Source organism: Myotis nattereri (genome assembly GCF_964212035.1).
Source record: "Myotis nattereri genome assembly, chromosome: X".
Classification (NCBI taxonomy): domain Eukaryota; kingdom Metazoa; phylum Chordata; class Mammalia; order Chiroptera; family Vespertilionidae; genus Myotis; species Myotis nattereri.
Genome location: NC_138078.1, coordinates 144,781,633 through 144,809,378, shown reverse-complemented (window position 1 = coordinate 144,809,378; position 27,746 = coordinate 144,781,633). Strand labels below are relative to the sequence as shown.

General features: G+C 39.8%; 1 protein-coding gene across 1 annotated transcript in view; it reads right to left on the bottom strand.

Annotated features, from left to right (window-relative positions):
• WNK3 (WNK lysine deficient protein kinase 3) overlaps positions 1-27,746 on the bottom strand; it is a gene marked incomplete at its 3' end in the record, with an annotated part of 103,364 nt that overhangs the window by 13,858 nt on the left and 61,760 nt on the right. The window contains exons 11-17 of the mRNA XM_081115437.1: positions 15,094-15,158; positions 12,653-12,800; positions 10,997-11,113; positions 8,942-9,097; positions 8,809-8,860; positions 6,921-7,058; positions 5,388-6,331 (exon numbers count right to left, since the gene is read on the bottom strand). Coding sequence (XP_080971563.1) covers positions 5,388-6,331; positions 6,921-7,058; positions 8,809-8,860; positions 8,942-9,097; positions 10,997-11,113; positions 12,653-12,800; positions 15,094-15,158 — 1,620 coding nt within the window. The remainder of the gene's footprint in view (positions 1-5,387; positions 6,332-6,920; positions 7,059-8,808; positions 8,861-8,941; positions 9,098-10,996; positions 11,114-12,652; positions 12,801-15,093; positions 15,159-27,746) is intronic.

Here is a 27,746-nt window from a genome sequence, read left to right as displayed (position 1 = left end):
GGGCCAGTTCACTGTCCCTCAGACCGTTGGAGGACCGGACTATAGTTTAAAAAAAAACCACTATGAACAAATTCCTATGCACACAGCACATATCTTATTTTGAAGTAAAAAAACAAAACGGGAACAAATACAATATTTATATTTGCATGTGGCCCGCAGGCCGTAGTTTGAGGACCCCTGCTTTAAGCAATTAAAAAAAAAAGAACCATAAAATAAATAAAAACAAACAAACAAAAAATAGCTGAATAGGACATTGGAAACAGCCTAAAAATAGAGAAATTATCCCAGTACAGAAAGCAAAGGGACAGAGATGAAAGCGTGAAATGAAAAGTTAATAAATAAGAAAAACAGGAAATGAAATAAAACTCTCTATTTACAGATGATATGATCTTATATACTATATAGAAAATCCTAAATAATACACCCAAAGCTGTTAGAGCTAATAAACTCAGCAAACTTGTAGAATACAACACCCCCCCAAAAATCAGTTGTATTTCTATACACTAGCAATAAAAAAATCTGAAAAGAAAATTAAGAAAACAATTCCATTTGTAATAACAAAGAATGAGAAGTGGTGCTGGAACTGGATGTCCACATACAAAATATTGAAGCTGGACCCTTCTCTAATACAATATACAAAAATTAACTCAAAATGATCCTACCATATATAATTAATCAAGTGTGAAGTAAAATAAAGACATATTTGGACATTAAAAAATTACTAAAAAAAAAAATTACTATTCCAACATGGTATTGTTTTCTTTGAAAAACGTGTTTCAGATATTCTAAAGTTCAGCCATTTAAACTATACAGTTTAGTGGGTTTTTAAAAACTGAATTTACTGTGCACCCATTACACACACACCTCTCATGCAACATATTTTAAAATATCAGTCATAGAAACATTTCAGCAGGGAGGAATTTTAGGACACCAGAAACAATGACAGGTAAGTTTGATCAAGAAGCAGCAATGGACACTTAAAGGAAGCAAAAGAATCCATTTGACAGTAACACTTGGAACAGGGGTCCTCAAACTATGGCACGCGGGCCGCATGCAAATACAAATATTGTATTTGTTCCCGTTTTGTTTTTTTACTTCAAAATAAGATATGTGCAGTGTGCATAGGAATTTGTTCATAGTTTTTTTTTTAAACTACAGTCCGGCCCTCCAACGGTCTGAGGGACAGTAAACTGGTCCCCTGACTTGGAAGAAGTCTCCTTCAAATAACAAAGTGTAAATGACAGAGAATTATATTTCATTTTTATATAGTTCTAATTACATTATATGATCATTAGATAACATTTATAATATAAATGCTGTTTATTGATTTCCAATTCTTTAAATCAAACTGTAGACAAAGTACAGTCAATAGTTACAGAAAATATATAGATGCTAAACTTTACCAAAATTAAAAAGTAATATAATTGCCGAAACCGGTTTGGCTCAGTGGATAGAGTGTCGGCCTGTGGACTGAGGGGTCCCAGGTTTGATTCCGGTCAAGGGCATGTGCCTGGGTTGCGGGCACATCCCCGGTAGGGGGTGTGCAAGAGGCGGCTGATCGATGTTTCTAACTCTCTATCTCTCTCCCTTCCTCTCTGTAAAAAATCAATAAAATATATTTAAAAAAAAAAGTAATATAATTAATAAAAATTGGAAGATGTGCAAGTGGAGGAAAGAAAAAGTATAATTTCCTCACCCTTCATAGCAGTGAGCCAATAGGTATTGTCTGAAATTACTAAATCAAAAAATAAATAAGTATATTATTTACTAGTTATTAATAGCAATGAGCACAAGAATTAAAACAGAAACTTAGGTCCTAGCCATTTTGGCTCAGTGGATAGAGCGTCAGCCTGTGGACTGGGATTCCAGTCAAGGGCACATGCCCATGTTGTGGGCTCAATCCCCAGTAGGGGGCGTGCAGGAGGCAGCCAATCAATGGTTCACTCTCATCATTGATGTTTCTCTCTCTTTTCCTCTCCTTTCCTCTCTGAAATACATAAAAATATGTTAAAAATAAACAAAAAAAAATAAAACAGGATCTTAGAACGGCCGGTGTGGCTCAGTTTTTGAGCATCAGCCTATGAACCAGGAGGTCAGGGTTCGATTCCCAGGAAGGGCACGTACCCAGGTTGCGGGCTCGATCCCCAGTGTGTGTATGGGGCGTACAGGAGGCAGCCCATAGATGGCTTTCTCTCATCACTGATGTTTCTAACTCTCTCTCCCTTTCCCTTCCTCTTTGAAATCAATAGAAATATATTTAAAAACAAAACAAACCCCCCAAATCAGGAACTTAACCGTGTTGGGAGTGCAATGGGGGGGTAGGGGTGGGTGGGAGGGTGTTAACAAAACAATTACTTTAAATTTTCTATTCTTCTGAATTGCTTTCGTGTTTATGGAATAACTGAATAATTTAAAAGTACTATTTACCAAAAAACAAATATTTAAATTATATCTATTCAATAAAATATTTTACTGTTGTTCTAAAAATTTAAGTGAGGTGGAACTGTGTGTACTGACATGAATAGTACAAAATAAGTGGGAAAAAATGCAATCCACCCGGCCGGTGTGGCTCAGTGGTTGAGCATCGACTGGTGAATCAGGAAGTCATAGTTTGATTCCTGGTCAGGACACATGCCTGGGTTGCGGGCTCAATCCCCAGTGTGGGGCATGTATGAGGCAGCCAATCAATGATTCTCTCTCATGACTGATGTTTCTATCTCTCTTTCCCTTACTCTCTGAAATCAATAAAAATATATTGTTAAAAAATGCAAACCAGTCCACCTATGTAAAGAAGTATATGTAGCCCTGGATGGTATGACTTCAATTGGTTGAGGGTCACCCTATACACCAAAAAGCCACCAGTTTGATTCTAGGTCAGGACACAAGCCTGGGTTTTGGGCTTGGTCCCTAGTAGCGGGTGCAGGAGGCAGCCGATCCATGTTTCTCTCTCTCTCTCTCTCTCATCAATAAAAACATTAAAAAAAGAAGCGTCTATATATATAAAAGCCTAAGCGACTGTTCAACTGGCCAGTAGCTATGATGCACAATGACCACCAGGGGGAAGACGCTCAATGCATAGGCATGGAAACATGGAACAGACTGATGAATCTCAGAGGGAAGAGGGGAGGGAGGGGGGTGGGAAGAGATTAACCGAAGATCTTATATGCATACTAGAGGCCCGGTGCACGGATTCGTACACCGGTGGGGTCCCTCGGCCTGGTCTGTGGGGATCAGGCTGAAACTGGCTCTCTGACATCCCCTAAGGCAGTGGTTCTCAACCTGTGGTCGCGAACCCTTTGGGGGTCGAACAACCCTTTCACAGGGGTCGCCTAAGACCATTGGAAAACACATATGTAATTACATATTGTTTTTGTGAGTAATCACTATGCTTTAATTATGTTCAACTTGTAGCAATGAAATTGGGGGTCACCACAACATGAAGAACTGTATTAAAGGGTCGTGGCATTAGGAAGGTTGAGAACCACTGCCCTAAGTGGTCCTAGATTGTGAGAGGGTGCAGGCCAGGCCGAGGGACCCCACCGGTGTACAAATCCGTGCACCAGACCTCTAGTATGTAAATAAATACATAATATGTATCCATACCTTGTAAATATATAGCACATATAAAGAAATATATCTAGATAAACATGTTTATGTCAGTTAAAACCATGTCTGGAAAGATTTATTAACAGCTATGTCTATAGGTTTGGAAGTGGGATGGATTTTACTTTATATACAGGCAGTCCTCAGGTTACCTCGGCCTCGACATACGTCGTTTCGTGGTTACATCACCATCTCTCATTTATTTATTTTTTAAAAAAAAGTTCTGTCATTTTGACATATGTACATATGTGCTTTATGTTTATTTTATTTATTTATTTTTAAAATATATTTTATTGATTTTTTACAGAGAGGAAGGGAGAGGGATAGAGAGCTAGAAACATCGATGAGAGAGAAGCATCGATCAGCTGCCTCCTGCACACCCCCCTACTGGGGATGTGCCCGCAACCAAGGTACATGCCCTTGACCAGAATCGAACCTGGGACCCTTCAGTCTGCAGGCTGACGCTCTATTCACTGAGCCAAACCGGTTAGGGCTGCTTTATGTTTTTTATTATTTATTTACCACAAGTAAAGGTCAGGAATTATCTTTTAAATTTTTTTTACTGTTTCACTTCATTACTGCTATGTATGTGCTCCATGTGAGTGACGTAGGTGCTTATGTAGGTGGGTTCCGACATATGGCAAAAATCGCGTTACGTCATGCTGTAGGAACGGATCTCTGACGTAATCCGAGGACCTACTGTATACACAAATACTACTTAAATATAATAATAATAATAGAGATACAGTGGTAAAGATTTAGAAAGGTGACTATAATATACTATAAATTGAAAAAATAAAGTTGCAGATCAATATGTATATAGCACAATCCTATTTTTGTGAATGAAAAATTGCAGTTATGTAAATAGATCTGTTTAAGCTCAAGTCAAGAAGGGTTAAGTACCCAAAGAACTTTCCCATGGATACAGACAATAGGGTGGTGAAGGCCTGGAGCAGTGGGGTGGGTGGTGGGTGGGAAGGAGTCAATGGGGGGGGGGACACATATGTAATATTTTCAACAATAATGATTTTTAAAAAAAGAAGGGTTAAGTACCAAATAGTAGATGAACACCACATAATGATTACTTCCATGATTTAAAGAGACAGAAAAGGGAAATTAAATTGCTACGTTATGTAACTTAAAAGAGAAAGTCATGAGATTGTGGATGATTTTTACTTTCTTCATAAGAAAAATTTCAAATAAATTAAAACCCACAAAAACAAGATTACATTAATACCATAAAATTATTGAAAAGGAAACTAACAACAAACATTTTTAACTGTAAATCTAAAAGTAAGTTCTTCCTACCCACAAAATCAATAAATTAGTCCTGTTCTTGTTATTAATTCAAAACAGACTTGGCTTGCAAGTTCCTAACTAATTCACCAGAGGGCGCTCTTACCATAAATAGGTCTGCCATCTGTTGAGAAGCTCTGGACACCTGCAAGTAAGATGGTCTTCTGAAATACTTGTGCCCTCGGAATCTTGTGACACAGACAATTAACTACATTCTGAAGGATAGAACTTTAGCAAAGAATGTTTTGTCTGGCTGGTGTAGCTCAGTGGTTGAGCGTTGACTTATGAACCAGGAAATCACGGTTCGATTGGTTCTCAGTAGGAGCTAAGCAGGAGGCAGCTGATCAATGATTCTCTCTCATCATTGAAGTTCCTATCTCTCTCTCCCAGTCCCTTCCTCTCAGAAATCAATAAAAACATACATTTTTAAAGAATGCATTTTTTAAAAGCACAGGGATAAGGAATTATTTAGAAAGAATCATACTTACATGTAAACATAATTCGCTGGGCACAGAAGTAATCACATTCAGGTCCCTTTTGAACACTGACACGTTAGCAGGCTGACTGGCAGCCACATTGGACAGAACCTTAGAGCCTGTCTGCTGAAAACTGGGGGACTGTGCAGGACTGTCTTGAATTCCACAGTGACTGATGGCTATGACTTCTGGCACTGGACACGAGAGTGTATCTTCAGCACAGGAAGAAAATGGAGAGTCTATGCTTTGGGTGTCCTTCTGGCTGTCAGGGTAGATGCTAGTCATGCTATGCTCCTGATAGAGCAAGTTTCTTAGTTTTTCATCTAGAGTTTTAATTCGGTTATCTGCAAACTCCATTTTTGGAGGTCTTTCCCCATCTGATTCCAGGACAGTAGTAGGTAGAAGGGCAGACGGTTCAAGGCCGGGGGTCTGAGTGGGGATGACCTTCTTAGGAGAACTTGCTTCAGTGTTCACTGTGGTTTCCTCTCCTTCTTGGGAAATAAACTCTGCATCCACAGTTGGCTGCTGCACTGATAAGGATTGAGGCCTTTGATCAGAAATAAATGCTGAAGTTTTAAGAGAGTTACCAGCAATCTGAGTTGACTCGCCAGAAGGTGCCGTAAGTACATTAGCCTGAGTGGCAGCTTGGTGACAGGGAAGCACAGGTAGAAATGTCCCTGCTTGGCTGGTGGGTTCCTCACATTTCACTGGAACTGTACGAACTGAAGTAGCAGTGTACGCAGAACTAACAACTGGTGCCATTCTCTGCCTGTCATCTTCCACCTGATAGAGTACAGCTGGCTGCTGAGTTTCTACACCGGCACATTCAGAAATCTTACCATCAGCCGCATCCTTGTTTTCTGACTGGGAGGTGAAAAGGGCATGCTGGCATGGATTATTTTCTAGAGTGAGCAGTGTGTCCTGTGACATTTCCTTATTATTTGTTTTTCTTGGACCTGGAACATTAACAAAGAATGGGTAAAGCATGTATTGGTAAGCACAAATTATGAACTACTACCCAAACTCAAAGGGGACAGGTAGATCAAGGGGCAAATGAGAACTTGTGTGAAAGTATTTTTGTAAGAAAGACTCAAAATACATAATTCTACCTGTGAAGGAAAAGAAACCCCCCCATAAATATTAAATAAAAAATGGCTTAAGTTATACCCTGGTATTAACATCTTCCAAAATGATTATGAAAATTCTCATAAGCACAAAAAAACCATGAAAACAAGTTAAAAATATGGTCCAGCCCTGGCCACTGTGGCTCAGTTCATTGGACGTCATCCTGTGCACCGAAAGGTTGCAGGTTTGATTACTGGTCAGGGCACATGCCTGGGTTGCAGGCTTGATCACCGGTAGGGATTGTGCACGAGGCAGCTGGTTGATGCTTCACTCTCACACTGAAGTTTCTTTCTCTCTCTTTCCCTCTCCCTTCCTCTCTCTAAAAAGCAAATAAAAAAACCTTAAAAAAAGAGATACGGTCCATATTTCACACTCCTATCCTCCAAGTCTGGATAAAGCTGGCAGAGAATGAATGCTTACTAGAAAGTGGATATAGCCCAGGCACTGTAGATATGGACTGTTGAAGAGAAGGAGGAGATTGAGCCTCGCGGTTTCTTATCGTTTGATTGATACAGAATCGCCAACGACCAACTGGGGATGACTGAGGAGCAGATTCATCTGTGGAGAATTTAATATGCTAAGCAACTGTCAGCATGTTTACCTTATTGACTAAGGAAACCAGGTTAAAACACCAATTTTTCTTGTACCTCCATTTCCAACAACACTAGGATGCGTGTAATTTATGAGACCAGACCTCCTCCCCAATCCTGAAAAATACTCTAAAGAATTAAGAATAGCCCGGCCCTGACCCAGCTGGTTTGGCACAGTGGTTGAACCATGGGCCCTCAGACTGAAGGGTCCCGGGTTTGATTCCAGTCAAAGGCACATACCGCGGTTGCAGGCTAGATCCCCAGTCCTGGTGGGGGGGTGTGCTGGAGGCAACCAATTTGTCTCTTTCACATTGATGTTCTCTTTGTCTCTCCCCCCACTCGTCCACTCTTTCAAAAAGCAATGGAAAAATATTCTCGGGTGAGGATTAACAACAACAAAAAAAGAATAGCACAGCCGGTGTGGCTCAGTTGGTTGAGCTTCGTCCCATGCACCAAGAGGTCATTTCCCGGTCAGGGCACATGCCCGGGTTGAAAGCTCAATCCCCAGTAGTGGGTGAGCAGGAGGCAGCTGATCGATGTTTCTCTATCATTTATAGTTCAATCTCCCTCTCCCTTCCTCTCTCTCTCAAATCAATAAAAACTTAAAAAATGTTTTAAAAAGAATTAAGCACAAGATGACTTTAGAGAAAGCTTTTAGATTCTTCTGAAAGAAACATATCAATAGCAGCTAGAAGCCAGGCACTGTTTTTTGGGAGGGGGGTAGGGGAGGAAGAAAGCACTTTTACCATTAAGGCCTACATTCCCTGTTCTGTATCCTGATTATGGTGCTTACAGAAATCTACACTGAGTATTACAGCTTCCAGGACTGTACACCAAAAGAAAAAAGTCAGTTTTACTGTATGACAACTTAAAAAAAATAAGTAAAATAAGCCTTTGTAAACTTACTGAAATAAGTAATTCTCTATTAAACGTTACCCTAGTTTGCCAGCCAGAAATCTGTTCAGACTCCTGCTAATGAGGAAAAGTAGATAGAGAAGGACCCTGGCATTCCAACACAAATTGAATTTCAGGGTAATGGTATCTGGTTCCATGACTTGCACACCACCTGTTGCTTCTTCGTGTCGTTATAATTCCTTCAGAGGTCCTCATTTGTCTATGGCTTTTCTCCCCCTCCCAGATACTCTAAATATACCCATGACCAGAGCTGAGAAGAATGGAGAGATAAAGTCATCAGAGAAAACGGAGGACCCCCTTTTTAGTCCCTGGAAGTTTACCTGGCATCTGATTTACAAAAACTTAGTGATCAGAGTAAGGAGAAGCTTGTCACTAGAGGAATGAAATCATGATATCAGTGACTATTAAACACAAGGCAGAATTCGAACATAATGATTTTAGTTAAGAACGTTTCTGTACATCTCAAATTAGGGATGGGGGGGACTTGGCAGTCAAGTTCAAATAATAAAGCCGTTAAAAATCATCACTACCATGACTGCTTTTCTGGTAGCATACCATACAGCAGCTCAGAAATAAATGAATCAGGTAAACAACCAACACTTGAAGGAAATTTGGAGAATGGTTTTACTTCTTATTCTATTTTCTTCTGGGCTATAAAGTTCTTTCAGAGTGTGGGAAATCCTACATTAACAACTTATCTAATTCCTTTATTGGCTAACATCTTTCTCAATGAAGATGTGTAAACTGAAGTCTCCAAATGTCGTTTCAAATGCCAAATGGTAAATTTTATTAAATATACTTACTGCTGGTTTGAGTGGATGCAGAATTTATCTGTGCTTGTTCAGATGACCCTGTCTGAATTAAAAATGAATAGGTAAATAAAGACGTTCCTGATACATATCCCAGAAGACCTATTTGCTAAATAATTGTTCTTACTTGGCCACTGTTGGGTTCTACAGCAACAGAGTCAACTCCAGTGGCTCTTTCTGCAGCACAGTGGACATGTAGAATCTCCTGGGCTTGACCTACAATAGCCCTCAATTCTTCTACAAATTTTTCTTTCTCACTATCCAGCACAAAGTTATCTTCAACCTGTCCAAAAGTAAAAGTAAGTCTATTTACGAAAATGAATTCAGTGTCTTCAAAATTATAATTATGTCTATCAATGGTTACTACCTTAAAGAAAACTAAATTAAAATTAATTATTTACATCCAAATGCCACAACAGAATTAACAAAGACCAGATATTAAATTATTAGTTCTATTTTGAGACCACTACCATTTGTCAGGTTGGCATTACCCACTACAGAAGAAGCCAGCATTTGAAAAACGATCTGGCATTCTATAAATTGATTGTCATTTGAAGGACATAACTGAGGCAATGGCCAGGAATATATCTCTAAAGAAAACTGGCAAAAACAAAAGCATTGTGCACTCTTCCTGCCACCCTAGCCCATTCCCATTTTTAAAAATAGGTTTTTATTTCTATTTTTTTTAAATGTATTTTTATTGATTTCAGAAAGGAAGGGAGAGGGAGAGAGAGAGAGAAACATCAGTAATGAGAGAGAATCATTGATCATGCCTCCTGCACATCCCCTTCTGGGGATCGAGCCTGCAACTGTGCATGTGCCTTGACCAGAATTGAACCCTGACCTCCTGCTCCATTGAGCCACAACCAGCTGGGCTCATCCCCATTTTTAAAAAATGGACAAATATGCCCTGGACAGTGTGACACAGTGGAGTGTCATTGCAAGCACCGAGAGGTTTCTGGTTCGATTCCTGGTCAGGGCACACGTCCGGGTTGCGTACAGGAAGCAGCTGATTAATGTTATGCTCTGTTTCTCTCTTCTCCCTTCCTCTCTCTTTAAAAATCAATAAACCATTCTTTTAAAAAATAATAAACAAACAAATAAACGGGAAAATACTAACTTAAGCCTAACAATTCAAGAAAAATACGAAAACTAAATGACATAATGAATATTACTTAAACATTGAAATATAACATGTTATAGCAGTAGCTAACACATCAAAAGTAACTGGTGAACTTTTATTTATTTATTTAAGCTGGGGACAGTGGAACAAGGAAGGGCTGGGAAAATGAGCCTAGACCGGGTTACTTAGGCTCACTAAGAAGTTAGAGAAAAGGCGACCTTGGGGACAGGCTCAGGGTGTTTGCCCGGGATGAACTGCCACTGCCCATTGCTGCCCTGGTTGCAAACCTTGTGGGGCCCCTTAAAGTTCAGGAGATGTATGCCTGTGGGGAAAGAAGCTGGGGTGGGCAGGTGTTGTGTTCATAGGCATGCTCCTGGGAAGGAGAGCAAATCCTGGTGAACTTTATAAACTACTAGAGGCCCGGTGCAGGACATTCATGCACTGGGGGTGGGGAGGAACCCCTCAGCCTGGCCTGTGCCCTCTCGCAGTCTGGGACCCCTCGGGGGATGTCTGCCTGCTGGGTTAGGCCTGCTCCCTGGCAGGTGGACATCCCTTGAGAGGTCCTTAGCACTGCTGCGGAGGCAGGAGAGGCTCCTGCCACCACCACTGCGCTCGCCAGCTGTGAGCTTGGCTTCTGGCTGAGCAACGCGGCCCCTGTGGGAGCGCACTTACCAACAGGGGGCAGCTCAATTTGCATATTAGGGTTTTATTAAATAGGAGGATTGATGCTTAGGCCTCATCTCCAAAGACTCTGATTTAATTAAGGACCTAGGGAATTGTTTTTTAAAAAACCTCTTCAGGTCATTTTAACATGCAGCCTGGGATAAAGAACCACTGACCTAAAACATCTCTTAATGAAACACCTTCATATTTTGCAGATAAATAAACTGAAACCAGAGGAGGTGCACTGGTTTCCTCTTGATCATAACCAATTTAGATCTGCACAAATTTTAAAAACAGTATCATAAGAAAAAGATGACTCTGAATAAATGGGGGAAGAGTTACAGGGAAAAAAGAGAGAACACTGAAAGGAGAATCATTTGGTTTTATTGTACTTACCATATAGTCTGCAATATCCTCGGGTGCATCACCATCAACATCAAACTTGAAGGTGACCATCTTGTTATTGTGTGTCTCCAGCTGACACTCTACCATGTTGTCTCCAGAGGTTGACACCTGGGTACAAACATTTCACCACCAGATTAAGAATCAATAATTGTCGGAAGAATCAACATAGTTAAAATGACTATCCTACCCAGAGCAATATACAGATTTAATGTGATCTCCATCAAAATGCCAATGGCATTAAAAAAAATTATATATATATTGCTAATACTCACCCGAGAGAAACATTGATGTGAGAGAGACTCATCGACTGGTTGCCTACCACATGTGCCCTGACCAAGGCTGTGGATTGAGCCTGCAACCAAGCTACATGCCCTTGACTAGATTGAACCTAGGTATCCATTGAACCAAACTGGCTAGGGCAAAAAATAATTATATATTTTAAAAGATTTTAATTGATTTTTAGAGAGAGGAAAAGAGAGGGAGAGAAACATCAATTTGAGAAGGGACATCGATGAGCTGTTTCCTGCACACCCCCTACAGAGGATCAAGCCCACAACTATGGCATGCCCTGATCAGGAATTGAACCGGTGACCACTTGGTTCATGGGTTGACACTCAACCACTGACCCACCCTGGCCAGGTGGAAACCGAACTTTTATAACAAGGCAAAAACAAGTTATAATAGTCAATATCACTATCTGCAATGCAAAGACCTAAATTTGGTCATTGATTTCCAAAATTCTCTTTAAAAAAATATTTTTTCATTGATTTCAGAGAGAGATAGAAATATCAATGATGAGAGAGAATCATTGATTGGCTGCCTCCTGCACACATCTTCCTGGAGATCGAACCTGCAACCCGGGCATGTGCCCTGACCAGGAATAGAACCATGACTTCCTGGTTCATAGATCGATGTTCAATCACTGAGCAATGTTGGCACTGCTAATGAAAATGTAAACTGGTCCAACATGTTGCTAAAACAGTGATCTAGCAACATGTAATCTTCATAATACTTGACCCACTAATTCTACTTCTAGGAATCTAACACAAGGAAAAAAGTCAGGGATATGTACAAAGGTTTGTGGTTCAAGGGTGTTTGCTGCAAAGACAGAGATGGAGAGAGACAAACAGAAAGAAACAACCTAAATGAAAAAAAAAAAACACAGAATGCATGATAAAATTATTTTATCTCTATACAAGTAACTATCCAAGGCAGCCATTTTATTATTTTATTTTTATTTTTTAAAATATATTTCTTTATTGGTTTAAGAGAGGAAGGGAGAGAGAAAGAGATAGAAACATCAATGATGAGAGAGAATCATTGGTCGGCTGTCTCCTGCACGCCCCACGCTGAGCCCCCAACCCGGGCATGTGCCCTTGACCAAAATCGAATCCAGGACTCTTCACTCCACAGGCCGATGCTCTAGCCACTGAGCCAAACCAGCTAGGGCAGTACAAGTGATTTTTATTTTCCTTATATTTCCTATGTTTAACAATGAATACATAATACTCTTATCATTAAAAACTTTTAATGAAGGAAAAGTTAATTTAGAGAGTCTCACAATACCCTACTTGCACAGTAACATTGCCCCTCCCTGACTCCCCAGACCTCTATGTGCACTTAGCCCACCCATGTTCACACACTGACCTGCAGGACAGTAAGCTGGAACTTGGTCGCCTTCTCTGGTCGAGGACAGGACACTCTTCTCTGTTTGATCCGATCCTGTTTGCCATTCCCACTTGGGTTATCAAGGGTGTTGTTGTTTTCCTTCATGGCTGCCACATCATGCTGCAAACTAGTAATTAAAAATACAGAAGGAACTTCTATTCAATTTCTCAGAATAGACATTCTTCTGTGATTCTCAAAACCCAATATTTAACCCCAATCAGACTTAACAAATAAACTTTCTTCATGGCTAGAATCATTTCATCCTGATATTAAAATTCTAAGAAAACCTCCCAATTTAAAATCATAAATAATGAGTTATGAAAAATAAATAAGTAGTACAATATCTTTTAAAAAGTTATGACTTTACAATCCTGTGAATGTACTAAAAGCGATTGAACTGTATACTTTAAATGGGTAAGTTTTAGAAAATATATTTTTGATTCCTGAGAGGGAGAGAGAGATGGAAATATCAATGATGAGAGAGAATCATTGATCGGCTGCCTCCTGCATGTCCCCTACTGGGGATTGAGTCTGCAACCCGGGCATATGCCCTGACCAGGAATTGAACCATGACCTCCTAGTTCATAGGTCGATGCTCAACCACTGAGCCAAGCCAGATGGGTTACCCCAGGATATTCGTTTCTATTGGTTTTTAGAGAGTGGAAGGTAGGGATGGGGGGAGAAGAGAGAGAGAGAGGTAGAGAGGGGGAGAGGGGTTGAAGGAGAGAGGGAGAGAGAGAAAGAGAGAGATATCCACATGAGAGACATACATTGATTTGTTGGGGCCAGGGATGGAACCTGCAACCCAGGTAAGTGCCCTTGACCAGGAAATGAACCGGAGAACGATGTGCAGGTCGATGCTCCAACCACTGAACCACACTAGCCAGGGCTGCAGAGTTACTTTAAAAAACTAGTATAGGGACAAGATGACAGAAACTCAATTCTCCCTGCATCTCCCCTCAAAGTACAACTAAAAAATCTAGAAATAATACAGTAGACAATCACAGGACTTCCTGTGGGACTTCCCAGAACTTAAGGAAAAAGACTACAGCTTGCTATCTACCTACCCAGGGACACAAGGCTGTCCACATTTAGTGTTTCTTAACTCAAAGCCCAAAGGCAAAGGCAGCCCAAGTTTAGTGGTCTCCTGACCCCCAACCTGGCAGCAGAAAGTGGTTCAGGTAAGCCCTTTCCTCCCCCTGATGACACTGGTGGCCACACCACCAGCAGCATGTGACCTAGAGATCTGGCCTGGGACAGCGGGCCTAGAGAGTACTCCCAATTCTTCCACCCAGAGGTGGGGCCAGGAACGGCAGGTGATCCAAGGAGACCAGAATCGCTCTCCAAGGACCGTGAAAACTAAGTGGTCATCAGAACAGGGTAACTTCCTGATCAACTACAATATTTAAGTAGGGTCCAGAGTCCCTGACATAATATCCAAAAGGTCCAGGAGACAAATGAAAATTCCCTGTCATACCAAAAACCTGGAAAAATCACACTTTGAATGTGGAAAGACAGTCAACAGATACCAACACCAGAATGAATAAGAAATTGGAAGTAACTGACAAGGATTTTAAAGCAGCCATCAACAAAACGATTCAATAAGTAATTACAAATACTCTTGAAGCACATTAAAAAAATTGAAAAATCTCATTAAAAATAGAAGATATTAAAAAAGAACCAAATGAAAATTATAGAACTATAAGTACAATGACAAAAAAAACAATGCATTGGAATGGGCATAATAGCAGAATGAATAGGACAAAGGAAAGAATCAGTGAACTTGAAAAAAGTAATAGGAATTAGCCAATCTGAATAACACAGAGTAAAACATTAATTTACAACTACCAAATAATAGCACAATTATATATATATCATTATAACTTATTTCTTTTTTTTTTTTTTTTTAAATATATTTTATTGATTTTTTACAGAGAGGAAGGGAGAGAGATAGAGAGTTAGAAACATCGATGAGAGAGAAACATTGATCAGCTGCCTCCTGCACATCTCCCACTGGGGATGTGCCCGCAACCCAGGTACATGCCCTTGACCGGAATCGAACCTGGGACCTTTCAGTCCGCAGGCCGATGCTCTATCCACTGAGCCAAACCGGTTCTGGCTATAACTTATTTCTTTAGAAAATTTACTCTAAATTATATTATTTTCTTTATTAATTCTTCTAAGCTTTTCTCAGAAACAGAAATGTTATGAGAACAAGAAAATGGTCAATAATTTCACAATATATATGAGCTTCATTAAAATAAAAAAGTAAAAAACTATACCTACTATTTTTATTGAACATACACATAAATTCAAGAACACAAAATCTTCTTCAGTCATGATACAACAGGCCCCTAATGAATGAAAATACTTCAACATACCCTTATCATTTCCATGGTATTAAATTTGAAGGTACTCACCTTCTAACTAAATCTGGTTTTAGAAGCACTGCTTGTTGTTCAACTGCAGCTGGTTGGGATACAGGCTGTAAACAGTATAGAAATAAAATTTGTTATGATAATAGCAAACTTCAGGCTAAAGATGAAATTTGGTATTATTTCAGAAAATATACATGTTACTTTTCATATTTTGGTTAATTCAATATCCAGGAAGAATATCTACACTTTTGTATGTTTACCTCAAAAAATTTAAAATATATTTTTATTTATTTCAGAGAAGGGAGATAGAGACAGACATAGAAACATCAATGATGAGAGAGAATCATCAATTGGCTAACTCCTGCACACCCCCTACTGAGGAATGAGCCCGAAACCAGGGCATGTTCCTTGACCAGGAATTGAACCGTGACCTCCTAGTTCACAGGTTGATGCTCAACCACTGAGCCATGCTGGTCAAGTCAGAATATGTATTTTTTATAGTTAAAAAAAAAAAAAGGATTGACTGCTTTAAGAAAGAGATGGAGAGAGAGAAACATCAATTTGTTGTTCCACTTATTTATGTACTAGAGGTCCGGGGCATGAATTTGTGCACCAGTGGGGTCCCTTGGCCTGGCCTGCAGGATCGGCCGAAACCGGCTCTCTGACATCCCTCTTGGGGGCCCGGATTGTGAGAGGGTGCATGCCAGGCCAAGGGACCCCACCAGTGAACAATTGGGGCCGGGGAGGGGCAGCGGGAGGGCTCCAGGGCATGTCTAACCGGTCTTTGCTCAGTCCCGATAGGCCAGACCCCAGCAGCAAGCTAACCTACTGGTCAGAGTGTCTGCCCCCTGGTGGTCAGTGCACATCATAGTGAGCTGTTGAGCAGCCTTAGCATATTATGCTTTGATTGGTTGAACAGATGACCAGACGACTGGACACTTAACATATTAAACTTTTATTATATAGGATTCATTGGTTGATTCTTGTATGTGCCCTGACCAGGGACCAAACCCACAACTATCGTACTGGACAACTCTCTAACCAACTGGACTACCTGGCCAGGGCAGAACAAAATATCTTGTAGAAAAAAAAGAAAAGGTTGCAATCTGATATTTTTTTTCCTACCCAAATTATATTTCATGTATGAATGAGTGTGAAAGGTAAGTTTCACATACCCAAAGGATCAAAAATAGCACACCAAATTAACCTTGAAAAATTACACAAACCCATTTTCCTAACTACAGAGGCACTTAGCAAAATTTAACAATCCAGGGAAATTAAGTTGTGGTATAAAAACTGGTTCTATGTATTAACACTAGCAATCATTATTAAGTCCAAATTATTAAAACTCCATTTCAAAATTGGCTGTACATATAAAAACTGAAAATGTCAAATGTACGATATCTTTTTCCCCAAAAAAATATATTTTATTGATTTTTTACAGAGAGGAAGGGATAGGGATAGAGAGCCAGAAACATCGATGAGAGAGAAACATCGGTCAGCTGCCTCCTGCACCCCCTACTGGGGATGTGCCCGAAACCAAGGTACATGCCCTTGACCGGAATCGAAACCGGGACCCTTCAGTCCGCAGGCCTACGCTCTACCACTGAGCCAAACCGGTCAGGGCAAATGTACAATATCTTTATATCTATATATCTATATCTATAAAAACAGGAAATAGGCAAATTACGGGATGTCGTAACGGGTTACGGCCCTACAGGAGGAGGTTGAGCATGTGAGGCCCCCAGCGGGAGACAGAGACAGACACAGGAGGGCCAGGCCTCCGGAGCCCGAGCGGACACAGACGAGCGGACACAGACAGGGGCAGGGGGCTGGCCTGCAGCCTCCGTGGCCGAGTGTAGGCCAGGAGAGGAGACAGTGGGCCCACCTACCGCGGCAGCAGGGTGGCTCCCTTCTAGCTCCCGTAGGCGCCAGCGGCTCGCTTTTGCCTCCCGTGGAAGCCACATGGCTCCCCGCGGCACGCTGCGGTTCCCGCCGACTCCTGCGGAAGCGGGAGCGGGAGCGGGAGCGGAAGCGGAAGCGCGGGAGCGGAAGCGGAAGCAGAAGCAGCGGGTGGCCTATGATATCGCCCGATGAGTTACTAGTAATAAAATAAAAAATACCTTTCATACTGTCCCCTGAAAACAACAGTTTTCCTTTTCCTTAAATACCTTATATAGTAGTAGTAACCCACAAGTAATCATTCTCTTATCTCATTCCACCAATTTTCCAAATTGAAGATTTCAACTGTGCTATTTTATAGGCTGGTTCCTTCCTGGAGAATGAGATCAACCAGAAAGGTCCCCATTCTTTCAACATACTCCATGCTTTACCTAATTTACATTCAAAGGGGAGAAAGCTGAATAATGTCCCTGTAAATCAATCCAAATGACTAATGTTCTTGGACATTATGAAACTATACAAAGCAGTGTGTGCCTTTTGCGAACATTTTTTTTTTGACAATGTTCAGGGAACACACCCACTACTTAGACCAATTTCCCTTCAATTACAGTAATTTCACATAAAACCACTATTGTGCAAAATAGCATTTTTACATAAATGGTTTAATACCCTGAAAGCCAGAATCACGCTTTCTAAAGAAACCAGTCATAACTTTCTCAATTTTTACACAAAGATTTTCATTTAATGGAATTAACTACTTTATAGAGGAAGTTACAGTGAAAATGAAATGAGGTGGCTTGCTTGGTCCTCAGTGTCAGTTCACTAACTGTAAGATTTACTCTGCTAGAATGCTTCAGAAAAATGATCTCATTATATTCAAATCTTCTTTATCAGAATAAATTTGATTGTTTTAATCATATTCACACACAGTAAGCCCACAGATGTTTCTCAATAAACTGAACTTGCAGATTCTTTGGCCAATTGATATCAGCATTATATATATCAACAAAACGAAGTCTATTCTTCATATAGTTTCTGTACTGTCTTAAAAACAGTAGAAGAGCCCTGGCTGGTTTGGCTCAGTGGATAGAGCGTCGGCCTGAGGAATTAAAGGTCCAGGGTTCAATTACAGTCTAGGGCACATACCTAAGTTGCAGGCTTGAACCTCAGCCCTAGTCGGGGTGCATGCAGGAGGCAACCAAACGATGTGTCTCTCTCATCACTGATGTTTGTATCTCTCTCTCCCTCTCCCTTTCTCTCTGAAATCAATATATTAAAAAAATAAACAGAAGAATAGAAACATAAGCAGAGACAAAGTAAACATCTAAAAGGCACTGTTATCTTCAGTAACTACCATTCCATGGTTAGAATTAAAATCACCAAGTCTGAAGTGTAAAGATATTAAGTACTTCACTGATTAAGAAAGTGGAGCTGCCCGGCCAGTGTAGCTCAGTGGTTGAGCATTGTTGACCCATGAACAGGAGGTCCCTGTTTGATTCCCAGTCAGGGCACATGCCCGGGTTGTGGGCTTGATGCCCAGTGGGGGGCGTGCAGGAGGCAGCTGGTTGATGATGTTTCTCTTTCACTGATGTTTCTATCTCTCCTCCCTTCTTCTCTCTTTAATAAAAATATATTTATTAAAAAAGAAAGTAGAGTTGAAAATTATTTCACTGAGATCAGCTAGGAAACAGTAGGAAAATAAGAATTGCTAAGAACCACAATCTCCAGAGTGATTTTATGAATAGACAACTCAGATATGCTACTATGTAGATTTATTGACTACTGATGCATTCAAAGTCTGAGATCTGGATAGTTCTGTCACTGCTCCTAAAGACGTATCAACAAAAACCCCTTCTCCTCCTTGTCAATGCTAAACATTAACAACAACAAAAATCACTCAGTCACCTTTCTCTTATAATGTTAATCTGCATTATTCATGCAGATAAAAAATTCTAAGAGACTAAATCAACATGATAACAAGGAACATATACATCTGCTCTAATACTACAGTAAAACTAAAAAAAGAGTGCCATCCACAAACCATAAATGGTGGAGAATCTCCAAAGGAACAGAAATCAATGGATCACATCTACAGGGAAACAAAAATCTATGAAAAAACTAAAGTTTAGGAAAAGATAATCACCAAATTCAACAAAGAGATTAGTTCTTTAGAACAACGAATTTCAAGTAGGTACTTAATGCTGCCTGGCAATCTTACTACTGTTCCTTCTACCATTCTCCTAGAAACTTATTTTATAGCTTTGCCGCTTTCTTCAAACTTTTCTTTTTTAAATATATTTTATTGATTTCAGAGAGGAAGGGAGAGGGAGAGAGAGAGATGGAAACATCAATGATGAGAGAGAATCATTGATCGGCTGCCTCCTGCACGTCCCACACTGGGGATTGGAGCTGGCAACCCAGGCATGTGCCCTGACCGGGAATTGAACCATGACCTCCTGGTTCATAGGTCTACACTCAACCACTGAGCCACGCCAGGTGGGCTTTCCTCAAACTTTTAATACCCACTTCCTCCCCAAACTCATGCTCAGTTTATGGCTTTCTATCTATTTCAATGAGAAAATATAAAGCAACAAGGAAGAGCATTTCCATAAGCTCCCACCACCAGATATGCTCACCTAATAGCATTTGTGACCATATTCTCTATCTTTGCCTTTTTATGGAAAAAACCTGTCAGGGCTCCCATGCTAAGGCCAACCCCTCTATTTAGAAACTAAACTTTAGCTCCTCTCACCTTTTCAAGGACATTATTCCAGTAATTCTCCTATCTCACCATTTTTCCCCATGCTCTTAAATCATTCCTCTTCTAAATATGAGATTGTATCTCCATTAAAACAAATCTTCTCCACCAGGGCTTGTTGAGATATGACCGATTATGAAGCTGGGGCAGTGACAAATAGGATATGCCTGGAACGTCTTGTTGTGTAAAAGATAAGTTCAAAGAATGATGGGGACATGTCAAAAGGACAAAGGAACCAGCTTGAAGAGGATCCCACTAGACAAATCTGAGATAGATGGTGGATCAAAATAAACTCATAATCATTTAAAAAATCGCTTTTATTTAAGTGGAAATCAAAAATTTTAAACTTCTTATAAAGTAAATAGAACATGAGTATTGTTATATGAATGGATAAAGGTCAAAGGAACAAAACAGGTAGTTGAGAAATAACCCAAGAATGTATGATATGATAGAGATGGCATTTCAGATCAGTGTGAAACTGATGGACTATTTAATAAAAATGTTGGGGGAAATGTCTATTAACTTTGAAAAAACACAGCTAGATCTCTACCTCACACAGTCCTCAAAAAACAAAATCCAAATGGAATATAGATCTAAACAAAGAAAATATTTTCAGTATCAGAAGAAAATACAGAAGAATATTTTATGCTCATGAGCCTTCCTAAGCCAAATGCAAAATCCAAAAGCAAAAAAAGAAAAAAGTGTGTGTGTGTGTGGGGGGGTAATAGAGTTGATTGTATAAAGGATAAATGCTTCTGTGTGACAAAGGACTCTATAAACAAATAGGGACACAATTAGAGAAAGTAATTGTGATATAATTAACGAAGGATTAGTATTAGAATGTATAAAGAAATCAAAGAGAAAAAGAGGAGGACCTCAATAGACAAATGGACAAAAATATATGAATGGCATTTACAAAGAATAGTGAATTTTCAATAAACATATGAAGAAGTAAAACTACTGGGGTGGAGGCTGGGTGGAGGTGGGCAAAGGAGGAGGGGATATAAGCACCTGTAATAGTGTCAACAATAAAAAAAGGTAAAAAAGTAAGCAATTGCTGATACACATAACAACTTGAATGGATCTCAAGTCAATCTCAAAAGTTTACATATTGTATGATTCCATTTATATAACCTTAGAGGCCTGGTGCACGGATTCGTGCATTGGTGGAGTCCCTTGGCCTGGCCTGCAGGGATGGGGCCGAAACCAGCTCTCTGACATCTCCTGAGGGGTCCCCGATTGCAAGAGGGTGCAGGCCAGGCTGGGGGGGCGTGTCTGGCCCGTCTCGCCCAGACCCGATCCGCCAGACCCCAGCAGCAAGTTAACCTACTGGTCGGAGCGTCTGTCCCCTGGTGGTCAGTGAGCATCATAGTGCCTGGCCGAACAGTTGGACAATTAACATATTAGGCTTTTATTATATAGGATTCTTGAAAAGACAATTATCATGATGGAGAACAGGAGTTAGAGGTAGGGAGGGAGGGTGTGACTATAAATGGATAGCTCCAAGGAGTTTTTAGGGGTGATGAAACTGTTCTATATCCTAATTGTGGTGATTATTCTATAAATTTATACATGAAATAAATTCATAGAAATACAGACACACAAAATAAATGAATGCATGTGGAAATTGGTAAAAGCCAAATAAGGTTTATAGTTTAGTTAATAGTATTGTACCAATGTTAATTTCCTGGTTTTAATTATTGTACTATGGATATATATATATATATATATATATATATATATATATGAAAGCTGAGTAAAGGGTACACGGGAACTCTGTACTCTTAGCAATCTCTATGTGAGTCTAAAATCATTTCAAAATAAAAAGTTAAAAAAATAAACATATGAAGATATGCTCATCATCTCTAGTACTCAGGAAATTCAAAGTAAAATAATATATTGTTTTTCACTTATCAGCTTATTAAAAAACATCTGAATTATCAAACATTGACAGTAAGATTATACCACTGGCTGTTGAAATTTTAAATTGGTCTAGTGGTCCCTTGGGAAAGCAATTTGGTAATCCTATATACTAAAACCCCAGCGACAGAACGGCGGAATGAACAGAACGACTGGTTGACCAGTCCTTATGACTCGCACTGACCACTAGGGGGCAGACAATCAATGCAGTGCACTGACCCCTGGTGGTCAGTGCACTACCACAGTGGGAGTGCCGCTTGGTTGACTGGGATGAGGCTGCTCCCACTGTGAACTCTGGGCTGATGGGCAGGAACCTGGGCTGCAATCATTGCCTCCTTGGCACAGGCTACTCCTTACTCCCTGCCACCTCCTCCAGATGCCCGCACCCCAGAGGTTGGGAGGTGGGTTCATGCCCGCCGCAGGACCGAGGCCTACTCCACTGCCTCTCAGTGCTATTGTCCCTGGGCCCAGCCCCAACCAGTTCCTCTGAAGAGGCGAGTGCTCCGGCTCCACAGAAGATGCTGGACCAGGGAGCGCCACTGAGAGGGCAGGTCCACAGACGCTCAGCATACCGGGATGCGGCAGTGCTCCCACAGAGGGCTGATTCCCGCAGGCCACGCCCCCACCTGTGCATGAATCCCATGCACCAGGCCTCTATGTATTAAAATAAAAAATGTGCCGAAACCGGTTTGGCTCAGTGGATAGAGCGTCGGCCTGCGGACTGAAAGGTCCCAGGTTCGATTCCGGTCAAGGGCATGTACCTGGGTTGCGGGCACATCCCTGGTGGGGGATGTGCAGGAGGCGGCTGATCGATGTTCCTCTCTCATCGATGTTTCTGACTCTCTATCTCTCTCCCTTCCTCTCTGTAAAAAATCAATAAAAATATATTAAAAAAATAAATAAATAAAAAAATAAAATAAAAAATGTGTAGAACTTATGGTCCAATATTTTTGCTCCAGTGCCTCATCTAGTATGATCTACTATTATAACACTAGTTCAAATAGTGAAAAATTGGAAACAGCCAAAATGTCCATCAGTAGGAGGAAGAACTAAATAAACTGCAGTGTGGTCTTACAAATGAATACTATAGGGCAATTACAGAAAAGCAAGTATATCTCTATGTAATAACAGAGACATATCTCCAGGACACATAATTGAGTAAAAAAATACAAAGTGACACATAGGTAGGATCTCTTTTATGTGCTTAAAACCATTCCAAACAAGAAAACAGTACTATACGATCTAATGGTACATATCTATGTATGGAACTACACTGAAAAAAATCTGGAAGGATGCCCAGCCAGCATGATTCAGTGGTTGAGCATCGACCCATGAATCAGGAGGTCACAGTTCAATTACCAGTCAGGGTACATGCATGGGTGGTGGGCTCGATCCCCAGTGTGGGGTGTGTAGGAGGCAGCAGATAAATGATTCTTTCTCATTATTGATGTTTCCATCTCTCTCCCTCACCTTTACTCTCTAAAATAAATAAAAACATATTTTTAAAAAATTTTTAATCTGGAAGGATACACACCAAACTGAAAACAGAAGGGAAAAGGACATAGGGAGGTCAAATGTGACTTCTCTGCCTTGTTTTACATTTTTAGCAGGAGTATATATTGGCTTATTACCTAAGTAATTAAATTAATCAGAAGAAGATTTTTTAAAAAATAATGCAAATACTGTGGTAGAGAATCAAAATGATATTCAAACACTGTACTGAGTAGAAATAAAACTGCACAGAAAAATGCTGAGGTTTAGTATTTCTCTCCAGGGGCTTAAAATAAAACCATCTAAACAAATGTTTGATTAGACCACAATGTCAACTGAAAAGGAACCAATGTCAACCACCAAAGTACTAATGCGCTAATACTATCACATCACAGAACAGGAGGTAAAAAGTGCTGAACTCAGCGATAGATAAAAATCAGAATAAGTGGTTTTCCCTATTACTGGCTAAAACAATCAAAAGCACAGTTGACACACCTGAACTCATGATCTGCTTTGTCTCTCATATGCCCTATTGCTACATGGGGAAATAAAATGGAGAAATAAGAACAGATCTTAGGTTGTCCATCAATACAAGTTCATTATCAACTTAAAAGTCCTGATTAGGCAACAAGAATGATGAACATAAACAAAGGATTGTTCTCCCATTGAGAGCAGGCTGATAGCAATATCTACAGCCATTCTTATTTATTAATTTATTCAACAAACATGTTAAGAAGCAACTATTTATGTCCAACACTGTGCTGGGTGCTAGGAATAGAGATAAATCAGGTACAGATCTCACTGTAAAGAATTTTCAGTTTTATTGGGGGCACCGACACAAAATATAAGCACTGCCTGCAATTTGACCCAGCTGAAGAGCCTTCTCCCCTTTGCCTAGGCCAGTGGTCGGCAAACCACGGCTTGCGAGCCACATGCGGCTCTTTGGCCCCTTGAGTGTGGCTCTTCCACAAAATACCACGTGCAGGCGCGCACGTACAGGGAACGTTGTGGAGTGAAAGAAGATGTAGTGTTGAGGATTGAGAAAGGTATGTTGAGATGGTTTGGACATTTAGAGAGGATGAACGAAAGGAGATAGACGAAACAAGTATACAAGTGTGGATGGGAGAGTTGGAAGGGGTCGACCTCAGCGAACATACCTCAATCAGATTGAGGACGTTTTTAGCAAAGGCCAGCTTAGGAGGACCCTAATTAAGTTAATAACAATGTACCTACCTATATAGTTTGTTTAAAAAATTTGGCTCTCAAAAGAAATTTCAATCGTTGTACTGTTGATATTTGGCTCTGTTGACTAATGAGTTTGCCGACCACTGGCCTAGGCAGTAAGAAAAACTGCCAAACATCAGAAATTCACTCCATTCCTCTGTCATTAACTCTTCAGGGTTTACTGATGGGCATATAGTGGTTACTTACCTCAATTAAGTCAGGGATGCTATTTTGCAACAACAAAAATGAGGAAAGAGAGGTTCTACTTCTGGAAGGACCCCATCAGAACCCTGTGAATACCAACAAAAAGTGCTGGACAAATATAAAAAAACAACTGCCTGAAGGCATAAGAGAACCCAAAGCAGGTAGAAACTGATAGGAAGGCGCCACTTGGAAGAAAGGAAGGACAGTGAGTGGATGGATGAGTTTGCCATTTTTTGGCTTTTCCTCTGAGGGAGGGCCCTACAGAAGCTAAAACTCAGAAAAAAACCCCATATTCTTATAAGTCTGAAAACCCATATTCTTACAATATACTCAAAACAGTATAAATATAACAAGAATCCTAAAAAACTTGCAAGTAGCTCACAGGAAGACAAGGAAAGGGAAACAGAGAAAAGAGAAACATAAGGAAGAAACAAAAAGCAAATACTAAGGTACCAAAAATTATTTTAAATAGAAATGGTTTAAATATATCAATTAAAAGGGAGACATGGGCAGAGTGGATAAAAAACCAATTATATGCTTTCTACAAGAAACTCACTTCAAACACAAGATAAATAGGTTGAAAGTAGGAGGATAGAAAAAGATATGCTGACATTAATCAAAAGAAAGCAGGAGTAGATCTGTAATATCAGATAATGTAGACTTCAGAAAAAAGAAGATTGCTAGGGATGAAAAGGGGCATAATATAATGACAAAAAGATCATCCACCAAGAAGGCACTGCATCCTAAATATGGATGCACCAAACAAGAGGCCTTCAAACAAATGGGGGGAAAACAACTGAGCTAAAAGGAGAAATACATAAATCCACAGTTAGTTAGGAACATCAACCCTATTCTCAGCAATTGGTTGAACCTCTTCTAGACAGAAAATTAGCAAAGATATGGAAGAACTGAACTACCAACTAATGTTTCTCATGAACTTAAGATTCAAAAAATCCTCAACAAAATATTGGTAAATTGAATCCAATAATGTACACAAAGGATGATATATCATGACCAATTGGGTTTATTCCAAGGATGCAAGGGTGTTTCAAAATTCAAAATCAGTCAATATAACACGTTAATCAATAGGTGAAATAAAAATAGTATGATCATACTAATTAACACAGGAGTCGGAATAATGGAGCAACACCTCAACTTGATAAAGAGCATGTATAAAAAATCTATACCTTGCCAAAACCGGTTTGGCTCAGTGGATAGAGCGTCAGCCTGCAGACTGAAGGGTCCCGGGTTCGATTCCGGTCAAGGGCATGTACCTGGGTTGCGGGCACATCCCCAGTGGGAGGTGTGCAGGAGGCAGCTGATCGATGTTTCTCTCTCATTGATGTTTCTAACTCTCTGTCCCTCTCTCTTCCTCTCTGTGAAGAATCAATAAAATATATTTAAAAAAAAAATCTATACCTTATATACCTAATGGCGAAAGACTTAATGTTTTCCCCCAAGTCTGGAACAAAGTAAGCATATTCATTCTTATCACCCTTATTCTACACAGCACTCGAAATTCTAGCCAGCACGATAAAAGGAAAAAGTAAGAACTAAATGGCAGAGTTTAGAAAGAAGTTTAAACTGTCTCTACTTTGGAGATTATATGATTGTCTACAAAAACAAGTTTCAAGGATTGTATAAAGAACCCTCCTAGAACTAATAATAAGTTCAGCAAGGTCATAGGATACAAGATACACACAGACACATACAAATAAATTTGCTTTCTATGTACTAACAACAAACATGTAGAAACTAAAATAAAAAATACCATTTTACAATCTCTCCAAAGAAAATTAAATACTTAGGGATATACTTAGCCAATAAAAGCAATCAAAGTAGACCTAAATAAATGGAGAAACATACCGCGTCCATGTACTGGAAGACTAAACATAACAAAGATGTCCAATCTCCCCAATTTATATATAGAGTTAATCAAATTCCTATCTAAATCCCAGCAGGATTTGTTGTAGACAATCTTATACTAAAATTTATATGGAAAGGTAGCAGTCCTAGAATAGTTAAAGTAATCTTTTTAAAAAGAAGACAGTGGGAGGAATCACTTTACCAATGTTAAGACTTTCTATACAACTACTGTAATCAAGACCATTTGTAATTTAGAGAGGGATAGACACAAATGAACTAAACAAAATAAAGAGCCAGAACACGACCCACACAAATATGCCAAACTGATTTTTGACAAAGGTATAAAAAGAATTCAACAGGATAGTCTTTTCAACAAATATTATGGCACTAGAGCAACTGTACATGGACAAGCAAAAGAAAAAGAAAAACCCTCAATTAAACCTCACACCTTATACAAAAATTACAAAATAACATAGGTCACATGGATCATAAATGAAAAACCATAAAAATTTTATAGAATCCTTATTAAAATTTTGCTAGACATTTTTTGGTAGAAATTGTCCATATGACTCTAAGATTTATGTGGAAATGCAAAAGACCTAGAATATACAAAAAATTTTGAAAAGCATAACAAAGTAGAAAGATTTATAAGACCTAACCTCAAGACATACTATAAAGCTATGTTAATCATGACATTGTGGTTTGGCTTATGGATGGACAACTAGATCAATGCAATAGGATATACAGCTCAGAAACAGATGCACATCTATATGGTTACTAGAGGCCTGGTACACCAAATTCATGCACGGGTAGGGTCCCTAGGCCTGGCCGGCGATTATGGCTGATTGGGGCCTTCGAGCTGCTGGCTGGGGCCTCCCTTTCCCAGCTGCCGGCCGGGGCCTTCCTTTGTTCTGCGCCACCCCCTGGTGGTCAGCGCACATCATAGTGAGCGATTGAACTCCCGGTCTCCAGGTCAAACTCCTGAGGGGACAATTTGCATATTAGGCTTTTATATATAGATTTTACTGTTGACAAAAGTACCAAAACAATCCAATGGGAAAATGAAATCTTTTCAACAAATAGAGCTTGAACAATGGGATGTTCATGTGGAGAAATAAAAAAGGAAATTTGATCCCCTACATCATGCCATTCATAAAAATTAATTCAAAATGGACTATAGATCTGAACATAACACTAAAACCATAAAACAGGAGAGTATCTTTGTAATGTGGGTGCAGTCAAAGGTTTCTGAAGCCACAGAAAGCAATAACCACAAAAAATTTTTTGATGAATTAGACTTCACCAAGATTAAATACTTTGTATCATCAAA